Source organism: Camelus ferus, chromosome 16, assembly GCF_009834535.1.
Source record: "Camelus ferus isolate YT-003-E chromosome 16, BCGSAC_Cfer_1.0, whole genome shotgun sequence".
NCBI lineage: Eukaryota > Metazoa > Chordata > Mammalia > Artiodactyla > Camelidae > Camelus > Camelus ferus.
Genome location: NC_045711.1, coordinates 15171884 through 15183479, shown reverse-complemented (window position 1 = coordinate 15183479; position 11596 = coordinate 15171884). Strand labels below are relative to the sequence as shown.

The 11596-nt window shown below is 41.6% G+C and overlaps 1 protein-coding gene across 2 annotated transcripts in view; it reads right to left on the bottom strand.

The window, feature by feature from the left end:
* Nucleotides 1-11596, bottom strand: part of MAP2K4 (mitogen-activated protein kinase kinase 4) — a 90775-nt gene that overhangs the window by 40985 nt on the left and 38194 nt on the right. The window contains exons 2-3 of one of the 2 annotated variants that reach the window (XM_032498823.1): nt 9721-9913; nt 31-205 (exon numbers count right to left, since the gene is read on the bottom strand). In XM_032498823.1, coding sequence (XP_032354714.1) covers nt 31-205; nt 9721-9788 — 243 coding nt within the window. In that variant the 5' untranslated portion in view covers nt 9789-9913. The remainder of the gene's footprint in view (nt 1-30; nt 206-9720; nt 9914-11596) is intronic. The other variant, XM_032498822.1, reaches the window with a different exon arrangement.

The window sequence follows — 11596 nt, the reverse complement described above, 5'->3', positions numbered from 1 at the left end:
GCACCAAAAATAATTATGGGCATCACCTACTTTAACTGCCATTATTTGCCCACTTGGTTTGTGGACCATTTTGTTGACAGAACCATAAGCTCCTCGTCCAATTTCTCCGAGGTCTTTCAAGTCCTCTGCAGTGAAATCCCAGTGTTGCTCAGGGGAGATCTTCAGTTTTCCTGACGATTCAATGCTGTGTGTTCTCAGTCTCTCTCTGTTAAAATATTGGGAAGCAATTTTTCCACATTTTAAATAGGTTTTGACTTTTTTCTTTCAGCTAGCACTGATTAATGCGTGGGAAAATTTGTTTTCTCATCAGTTACCAAAATAGTCTGAGCTCCAGGCTCCTGGAGGATTTTTCTGTTTGTGTCATCTTGGTTTTTTACACACTGAGTTAATTGAGAAAGGCCTAAATTTAGGTAGTCAATAAACATAGCTTTAATGGGATTCATAAACCCAAATGTCCATTTACTAAAGAAACTAATACTGCAGACCTGTTTCATTTCCAAATATACGATCCAAACTTTGCAAAACTGCATCATCAAATGCAGGATCCCAAGTGCTATAAACCTCACTTCCAAAAATCTCTTATCCTACCTTTCCCAACACTAATTGCTGCAGGTCCTCAACCCCTAGCACAGCTGTTCACAAACTTTGCTGCACATCAGCCTCACCGGAGAGTTTTAAAATCCCAATGCCCAGGTATCATCCTATAGCCATTAAATCAGAATTATCTGGAGACAGGAGTTAGAAAACAGCATTTTTAAAGATCCCCAGATGATTCAAGCAAAGTTTGGGAACGAGCACGCCAGTATACTGCCCTGTCCATGATAAAGCCATGCTGAGGTGGGAGAGCCGTGACACAGCCAGCCGGCCGGCTCTAAGAGGAGAACTGTCATGTGCTATTCAAAATTGGGCCTTTCAGCTCCTATTCAACAGATAGAGCAATAAGTGAAAAAAGAATGATCATGGACAGAAGAGCTCACTTGTTACAGATTTCCGTTATATTAAAAAAAAAAAAACAAAAACTCATCTCCAAAATTCCAACCTGGAGATCAAAGTATTAACTTCCAACTGTACTTTGTAAAAAAAGCAAATCCGATGAAAAATGTAAAATCAATCTCATTTGTCTGTCGCTGTCTCTCTCTCTCACACACCCCTCCCCACTGATGTGTAGGAATGAACTGGACCAGGCCAGAGAAAGCAACAAACAAAAAGGAAAAGATTCCACTGACTATCATCTATATTTTTTCAACTTCATATTAAATGACCAGAATCTCTTTAAAAATCTGATCTAGTAATACCAACAAGAGAAGTTCATATGCTTGGTTATCTATTTCTTCTTCCAAAATTTCGGGACTGTTTTCCTCACATTAGTAGAACTGTTTTTTTGCAGTTACTTTTAAGGTTCTCGAAATTTAGAATTTTAAAATCACTCCCCAAAATTATCATTTATACTAGTATTAATAATAACCAATAATCAAGGTTATAGTTAAAAAGTTAATATGCTTTGTCTAAATAACAACTTAGTGAACCAGCACTCCAAATGCCAGGTTCTCAAATCATAATTCTAATGTCATAGTCCCAGCTTTCCATCATACAGGTTCTCGTCAGTTTACAAGATGCCTTCACCAACATTGTTTATACCCCAGCATCTGAAGTCACAGGAAGCCCAAAAGTCAATGGTATAAGCTACCACTCAGTTTGGAGGTAAAGCCTGAACATCTTCTTTCTAAGAAGGAACTCAGATCTAGGCAAATAGATGACGCCCAGGGACTAATTTTCTCAGTAATCACTTTCATGAAGTAGAAGGACTAAGCCAGGAAGTATTCTAATATTAAAAAGTTCCATGTATAATGATTACTGTTCTGTGATCACTGGCAAGTAAACACCATCTCTGTGGCTCAATTTAATCACTGGTGAAATATACAGCACTAGCCTACTGCTGAGAGTAGCTGAAAAAAGCTAATTAAAACTACATATAAGTTGGAAGTAACACTGTTAAGTGTTCACCAGTTTAAGGGCTGTGGCAGACAGGCGCTAAGGGGGGCCCCGATCCCCACCCTCCTGGAGCTCGTCTCTGTGGGGCTCCTCTCCGTGAACACACATGGGGCCTGAGACTTACTTCTCAGGATTACACTGTGTTATGTAACATTTGTTACTAGCATTCCTGAGAAATTAAATGAATGATATTTCATTATTATATAAAGTCACAGAAAAACAAGTTACAATATTATTAAAGGTCGAATTTTAGAAATATGGAATATCTCTGCTAACAGTTCAGCTTACTATAGACCTACTGTGTGCTTTCTGGACAAGATCCTTTTTTCTTTTTGAAAGTGAACAGACTGACAGCTAAGGGAGGGAGGTTACCTGCTTCTGCTAATGAAAATATTCAGAAATGGAGTAAGGCGGCAGATGCACAATTCTGAACACAATAAAACAACAGAATTATACAGTTTAAATGGGTGAATTGTATGGTGTATGAATGACATCTTAATAAAGCTGCTAAAAAAAAAAAGATGAATGGGAGAATGTGATTACTACTCAGAGTTCCATTTTCTCACTTGGATAGGAAGAGTAAAAACCACAGGAAAACACGCTACAGGTATGCCGTCTCCAAGGCATGTTCAGTCTTCATTCACACTGGGCTGACAATCCTTCCAGGAACACTGAATCAGTTTCACAGCTCCTGCCAGAAGAGTTAGCCCAACCATGACTGCTTCCAAAGAAGTGTCTGTAGACCAAGTGCACTGCAGTAACTAGACCTGAACCGTGACCACGGACTCTAGCAGTCAATCACGGAGGCAACTGTAAAATCCTAGTTATAGTTTTTTAACTTCAGACAAATTTGTCTAACAAGATTTAAGTGTTACTTCTACTAGACAGTATCAGAAATTCCCAGTCATTTCATTATTAATCTCTTACCTGAAAATCAGTTCAACTCAACTGCACATACCTATGTCATCTTCGATGCATCTGCCCTAACAGTAAACAAGTTATTTACTTATATTCCTTCTAAAATATGTTAAGTGCTCCACATGGGCCCTACTAGACCAGGACATCCTGCCACTGTCTTTGTTGGGTCCACTCAAGAAACAAGCAAAGGATGTGGTTCCAAGTCTCAAATTAATCCAAGACCCAGACATGAATACAATCCCAGCCCCCTATCTAACCCTCTACATGGAAAAGTCCAATAGAAAAGGGTCCATAGAAAAATCAGTAACGTTCTCCTCTGGATTTAGAGGTCTTTAAGTATGAAAAACAGTTTTAATAGTCTTTGTTAAACTAGGACTTATAATTAGATGATCAAATGACACATATTCCAGGTAAAAAAAATCAACTACACTTAGATTCTTCAATGCCTTACAGATCACGAATCTGAATTAAATACACAGTGTACCTCTTGAATACAATATTTTAAACAGTATGCATTTTTGGATAGATACTGACAGCTCCAGGGGAGCTATTTAGACACAGACTAATGTTACCATTCATTTATTTTCTCCTATACAAAGGTAAGTAGAATTTTACTGGCAATAATAAACTTTGGTGAAATCTGCAGGCAACAACACAAAGGATTAAAACCAAAAAAAAAAAAAAAAAGTCAATCAACCTTATTGATTTGAATCAAATTTGAAAACTCAATTCATGAACACACATCTTACCACCAGATTTTCAATGACTAATATAAACAGACTGGGTGTGTGTCCCATGTAGTTGTTATCTTCCTGTTCCTTTTCAAAAGACTGTATTTCCTGGCTTTATAAAAGGATGCCATACGAATGACTGGAAAATATCAAAGATGTCAGGGCTTACCTCTCCTAACTGTTTGAGGGGACACTTATTCCTCCCACGCCTCATTTTTCCAGGCAGTGGGATCTGGTCTCTCACCTGAGCCCTGACTGACTCACCGGTGAATACAGAGAAGAAACTAAACACACTCAGTTCAGTTCCTCTTTCGAAGCTAACCTGCCCTCAGGGAGGGTACGTGTGCTCTGGCCGTGTCTCTCTCGTACCTTCTATTGGCTGCACTCACAGGGTGGGTGAGTCTAATTATTCGAGGGCAAGGGTAGTCAGCAAACTACTCCGCCTCAAATATAAAGCTATGTTTCCAATTTTATCGAGAATGAGATGAACCTTATAATCAATCTCCATCTCTTAGGCTCCTGCGTTTCTCTCAACTGGTTCCAAACACAAATGGAAATGAGGCATTTTCATTTTTTAACTAGACTTGCATATAACAAAGATTCATAATTTTCAAAACTTTTAACTTTGAAGTATTGGACAGTAATAAAACTAAATGCAACTATGCAACTCCTAGGGTTCAAAGAGAATAAAACAATTTCAAAGTGACCTAAGATCTTCCAGGCTCCAAGAGTTTCAGAGCTAAGTAACTGGTTGACCCTAAAACCTAAACCAATTCCCTTTAGTCCCCTTGGAGAAGTGTGCAGAGGTATACAAGACAAACATTTTTGGTGAAACTGAGTTATACCCATAGCTTCTAAGTCCTGGTTTACTCCACTCTGGAAGAAGTTTACCAGGAGTCTCAAGGGATCATGTGCAGTCTGCTAATTGTAATTTCTATCCTAAGATATAATTCCTGACCAAAAATAAACAGGTCTAGGAAAAAAAGAATAAGAATAGTAGAAAACACGATGCCTGAGAAGGCTGGGAGAAGCAAACAGCAGCAGCACTGTAAAGATGCCCTTACATGTTGATATCCGCATGCCCGGCATTACACCCGTAAACAGAAGCTAGGTTCCCTGGCGTCTCTTTGGGAAACCACTCTCTTGAGAACAAGGGCAGTGTTTTTATCAAAAATAATCCCTAAATATCCCCATTTTTCCTTTTATAATTTTCTATGCTTAACAGCATACAGATCATCCTTAGCTGCCTTCAGTGAACACTGCACAGGGTTCCAACTCCAAGACCCTGATTATCAACCTGGGAGACTCAGCCAAGAGCCCCCATGGCAATTACACAAGTAAAAGGTCTATTAGAAAAGTCAATCATAATCCAGAGAAAAGCACTATTAACCATTCAGTATAGACCCTCTGCGTCTTCCTGTACTATGTGTATAGGTTACAAAATGACCTGCCATACCTACTGCTTCACAGACTTCATTCAAAACCCCTCTGACACAGCAGCCTCGCAAGGCCCACGTGGGTGCGTACGCCGCCTGGAGTCTGCACTGCCGGGAGCACCCGCAGGGGGGCCCCGGGCCCGGTGGTGCCCGGCCCACAGCGCGCTGTCCCTCATGCCAACCTGGAAGGGGATCCAGGCTAGATCCCTCTTTCAAGTGGCATCTTGATGTATTACTCTCAGAGTGGGAGGTTCTTAGCTACGTGGTAAACTAGTGTTCTTCTTAGGTTAACAGCCTGAGAGAACGTTCCCAGAAGCTGTTTATTTTCGTGTTGCTGCTTCTGCTAAAAAGTTATCTATCTATTAACATACCCATCAGCCCTTTGTCCTGCGTTGTTAATGCTTCTCCAGGGTGTTGTTTACCTTCAACTGTATTTGTGAAATTATATACGTAAAAAAATGTGGTTATCTGAATGCCTGCAAATCAATGACTCCCATTGCTTCCTTCCTTCTGCCATCATACAGTGCATCACTCAGGTTCACTTCCGCATACAACACGGATTTCATCTCACTGCATTTTCAGTTTCCTAGCAATGTTTTTTTTTTCTTATCACCCTTTTCAGTAATCTTGTTACTGATTTACCCAAATGTGTTCTCTTCTCAATATATTCCAATCCTTTTAAAATAAAGGCCATGATTTCCTCTACTTTAAGAAAAAATGCTAATCATTCTTACAAAAAATGATCTGAATGCTGCAAAATGTCATATTCAGAGACGCTCCTTCTCAAAGCATTGAAGACATTGTTCTCTGATTCCATATTTCTCCTCCTATCTCACAGGAGTATCTGTGGCCCTTGTGCTTGGGGCACTCTGGAGCATCAGGAGACAGACTGACGTGATCCCTGAAACAACTAAAGAAACAAGACGAAATATATGAGAGGATCTTGAAGACCCTAGACAACTAAGCCTGTATCAATCACCCTGCCCTTGAAGAGTCAGTTTAACATCCTCTCCAGCAAGACAACACATCTACTGCAAAGTATATGGCTCATAGGTTTCCAAAGGAAACTTGCCAGAACTAGCTACTCTTAACACAATGTGGTCTAAGAAGCCAAAATCCAGCTCTTCAATACCATATGCAGTGGGCTGACCTGTGACCCCAACCAAAGACGTGTCCATTTGGAACTGCAGAAGGTGACCCTATCTTTACAGATATCACTAAGAAAAGACCACCCTGGATTAGGGTGGGCCCTAAATACAATGATGAGTGTCCTTACAAGAGTCAGAAAAGGGGAAAACACACACACAGAGACACAAGGAGGTGAAGACAGAACCAGCAACTGGAATGGGTCCTCTGCTCAGGCCTTCGGAAGCAGCATGGCCCTGCAAACACCTTGACTTCAGATTTCTGGCCTCCTGAACCTGAGAGAATAAATTTCTGTTGTTTTAAGCCACCAAGTCTCTGGTAATTTGTTACAGCAGCCCCAGGAATCCAATACACCATCTAAATCACGAGTCTCCAAACTTTTTCTGTAAAGAGACAGACAGTAAGTATTTTAGGTTTTGCCAGCCATACAGGTCTCTGTGGTAACTATGTAGCCAAATGGGTGTGGCTATGTTCCAATAAAACTTTATTTTCAAAACCTAGCAGCAGGCCACATTGGCTCACAAGCTGTACTCTGCTTACTACATAAACTAAACGTTATCAGTCATCTAAATGATACCTGTCACTTCAACGGTCTAAATCCCATCTACTCATTTTTCGTATCATTTCTCTTTCAAATTTACAATGATGCTCTGGAGGATAAGAAACTCCAATTACCTACCCAAGTCCTACAGTTTTTTATTTCCAGAATTTAATCTTGAGATACTTTTCAGGCGTTTTCTTAAAAATCCACCACAAATCCACGGGGAGTGGGACTGAGGGTCTGATACCCCTTCCCCGATTCTCCCATCTCTTAGGTGAGAAAGGACACAAGGCAGCAGCAAACCTCGGGAGCACCTGGAGCAGCTTCCCCAGCTCCGAGTCTTCCAGCAAGTAACAGGGCAGTATGGCCACAGCGTTCCCGTGTACGTGAGGACCTGATTCCCCAAACCTGCCGATGCCTCCTATTCTCCTTTGATAAACAAACTCCTTGCGTCTAGAGCCACCACCCGTAAGACCTCTTTATTATCTAACCCAGCTGACGTGTTTTCTCCTCTCACTTCATGAGCACAGCCTTCTACTCCATTTATCCTGATTGCCTCCCAATGCTACCAAACATTGTCTTTCTTCCCAAATTATTTCTTCCTTCTTTCCCCACAAAGCATCCTTGACTTTATCAAGCCAGCATATATTAAAATGCCTCGAGCTGTTCTACTCTCTCCTCAGCATAAAGAACTCGTACTCCTCCTTAGTCAGGAAAACAAGCAGAACACATACCCTGCACACCACTGCAACTGTCCTTCTGTGTCCACACTGTTAGGATCTCTAGATGAATACTGCTTTATGCCTCCTTCTGCAATGCAGTTCTGTTAATTCCGGAAATTTCCACAGTAAACGCAATCTGTCAGTTGCCATGGAAACTGCCTGCTTCCTGGCACTACTAACAAAGTGAGTATCTTTGCTAAGCTCTAAGATGAGGCAAAAGGAAAAACTGAAAAAAGAAAGGTATCTAGAAGAAGTGCTCAAACACTCCAAAGACAAATATTCAAATTCTGATGTCCATATTACAGTGAACAGAAGGGATTAATTGCACAAATCTGCAGTGTTTTGAAGGAGTGCTGACTTACGAAGCAGAAAGCACTTTTATCACTGAGGAAGCTGTGACAGAGTGAACACGAGAAACACTCCTGTTTACCTGGCACTGCATGTTCCTTAAGGCTGACCATCTGTCAGCTGTCCTCACAGCTGACACCGGAATGGCCTTCCTGGGTTGGGCTTCTCACAGAAAAGGTTAGGAAAGCTGCCCGAAACCAACAGGTTACAAGTTTCCACAAGATCTTTTCCCTATCTGGGCTCCAGTCTCGCTGGTGGCTAAAACCTCATCCCCTCAAGTATTGTAAGAAATCAGAGTAGTTAAAAGGGTATCTCAGGAGTCGTCACCAACAAAGCAGCCGTTCTCGCCCTCTCAGAAACCGAGCCCCAGCCACCCCCCGACCTGCCCTGTGAACCAGGGCCTGGTCCCTCTGCCTGCTTCCCACCTCTCTTTCCTGTCTCTGCCTGTGGCTCCTCTGAATGCAACTCTGAGTGTCAGATTTCTCAGGATCCAGCCCTGGACCCAATTCTCTCATCAAGATACACTCTCTGCGTAGACAATGTTTTCATCTCTATGCTGACAACTTTCAACTTTTTATCTCCAACCCACACCCTTTCCTCTCAGCACCAGACTGCTTTTTTCAACAGCAGAGCATGCATTACATTTACCTCCTTGATATCCCTCACACCTATTTCACAGGCACCGCACACCTCACACACCTGAAGCCAAGCTCCTGCTCCCCTGTGCTCCCTCATCCACCGAAGCTCCGTGCTCCACACTCAAGGGTCCCCATCACAGTCATGACAACTGAACCCAACATTCAAGCCAGAATTCTGGAAGTCACTACGAACACCTTCCCTTCTTCACTACCCACATTCAAATTATTACCAATTTTTGTGAGTTACTATATTGTATACCTGTAACATATAATATTGTACATCAACCATACTTCAATTTAAGAAATATATTGTAAAATAAATGCATAAATAAAAGAAAAATTACCAATTTTTGTTAATACTGCTTTGAAAACTCTTTGGGATCTGTCCATTTCCCTGTACCTCCACTGTCATCAACCTAACATTGTTACCACCCACTCTATTCAGCTCCACTGCCACAGAATCAGGTCCCCCTGATTCTGTTCTTGCCTGTCACCAACACACACCGCACACAACAGGCAGAATCACTTGGGGCTGTAAGTCAGATCATGTCACTCACCTGCGTATAAGCCTTCCCTCGCTGCCCACTGCACTTCAGATGTCATCCCAACTCCACCTGCAAGGCCCTTCTTTATCTGGCCCATGACAATCTCTCTGCCCTTATTTTAAACTTTTCCTTCCTCATTCAGTCATTCTCCATTCAAACTGGCATTCTCTCTGTTCCATAAGAAGCTGAATCTTCCCCACCTTGACACCCTGCAACTTCAAATGCAGGCTGCTCCCTCCACCTGGAACACTCTCATCAGTCCCCTCCCCCACACAGCTCAGAGGCTTTCCATGGCCATCTCTTCACCAACTCCACTCCAGGACAGGCCCCTCTTTCATTCTTTCATGCCATCTGGTTCTTTTCCTTCAACAGCACGCATACTACTTACAATTTCATTCATTCGTTCACTCATTCATTTGCTGAATGTCTGTGTCTACCTCTAAACCTTAAGCTTCATGAAGTAGCACTGACACCTCTTTGTCAATGTGAAATGCCCCGTGCCCACCGCAGTACTCAGTAGATGGCAGGCATTCAACAGACTTGCCAAGTGGCTGACAGACACATACTGGGCTGCTTTGGTTTCTGACAGGTATCAGAGGCTCACAGAGCTCTGGACCCCAGGAAATGGCTCTATATCCATTCCCTACGCTTTTGCAACCAATCAAACCCCAAGGTAAGGAGGAACACGCCTGCTGTATCCGACCTCTGCGTCTCCTCGATCAGGAGAGGCCAACGGTAAGCAGCTGGGGGAACCTGCAGCGCACTCTGCATCCGTGGTCCTCAACCAGGGGCAATTCTGCCCTCCATGGGTCTGGAGACATTTCTGGTTGTTACATCTGAGGGAGGCGGGGGCTATGGCATCAAGTGAGTAGAGTCCAGAGGTGCTGCCAAACATCCTGTAATACAAAGAACAGCCCCCGACAACAAAGAATTATCCAGCCTACAATGTCCACAGTGCCGAGGCCGAGAAGACACCGCCACTTCCGAGTCTCCTAAGGCAGGACAAAGGCCCAAAACTGCCAATCTACAGAGGATTAAACATTTTGCAATTACAAGAAAATATGACATTTCACTAATACAAAGTTGCTCTTAAAACACTGTTTTTACTTTAAAAATGAAAATAATCTAAATGGCTATACAGTGCAATGAAAGGTATAAAACTGACTGAAAAACAGGGAATGTGCTAATATAGAAATATCTTCAAGATGTACTTTGTGAAAGAAAAAGTCACAAAGCAGCGTAAAATAGAACTGCTTTTTGTATAGATATTTTCATGGTTTGATCTAAGTTAATTACATATGCTGACACTTGAGCAAGCTCTTCTGCAAGGACGTACTATACCTCACAGGGCTGTACCTTCAGAGAGAGACACTGAGGACGTGGGGCCTTTAGTTTTATAATTTTCTGTACCAACTGAATTGCCTGACCAGAAGCACATGTTACTTATTATTCACAGGGTAACATGAACTATCCAGATGGTAAGATCATGGCCATTTTAGTTTTCTTCTTTATAGTTTTCTGTATTCAAAAACAGAAGAGAAGGAAGGAAGGAAGGAAAGGAGGGAGGGAAGTAAAAACCACTAGTAAATGTGCTTTTAAAAGCACAACAAAGACAACATGTCCCCACACGTTTTCTAGGAGAATCCAACTACTTAGGGCCACACCGCCCCTCATGTGACTTGATGGATGCTCTAGATTAACCCTCAAAAGATACCTGATAAGCTACTTTTAATTTTCACTGTTTCTTTCAAACATCATGACAAGGGAAACCAAATGGGCAGAAATGAAATTTGTCCCAATGTTGTTCTATAAGCATAAAAGCTATATTCAATAAAAACACAGTGGTCCAATACTTATCAACTGACTGATGAAACAGAGGTGTTTTGAGAACAAGAACAGAAAACCTCAAGTACTGTTCGGTGAAAGCAAACATAATTTTTATCATTCGCATTCTGCTTTTTTTGTATCTGAAGTATCATTTTCATACAGTGAAAAGTGCATTGAGTTTGATGAGTTAACAAAAACGTACAAACACATACACCCTTACATTCCACAACCCTGACAAGATCCAGGATATTCCATCACCCCAGGAAGTTCTCTTCAGCCATTCTTGTCACTCCCCTCCAGAGACACACGCTCTGATTTCAGCCACCACAGATTAGTTTTGCCGACTTCAGAACTTCAGAGAGACACAATCAGTGTGTTTTCTCGCCTCTTCTGCTCAGCATTTTTGGAGATCCACCAATGTGACTGTGGGCATCAGTGCTTTATTCTTTTTTACTGTTGAGGAGTATTTCATTGAATTATATACCACAATCTGTTTATTCGTTCTTCCATCATTAGACATGGGTTGTTTCTAGTTTGAGGGCAATTACAAATAAAGTTTTCATGAGCATTCGTATGCAAGTCTTCCTAAGGATGTTTTCATTTTGGTCAAATAACAAGGAGTAGAACTTCTGAGTCATGGGGTAGATGTATGTTTAACTTTATAAGAAACTATTAAAGAGTTTTCTACCATTTCTACTCCCCAAATGACACATGAGAATTCCAACTACACCCTATACTTGTCAATATACTGT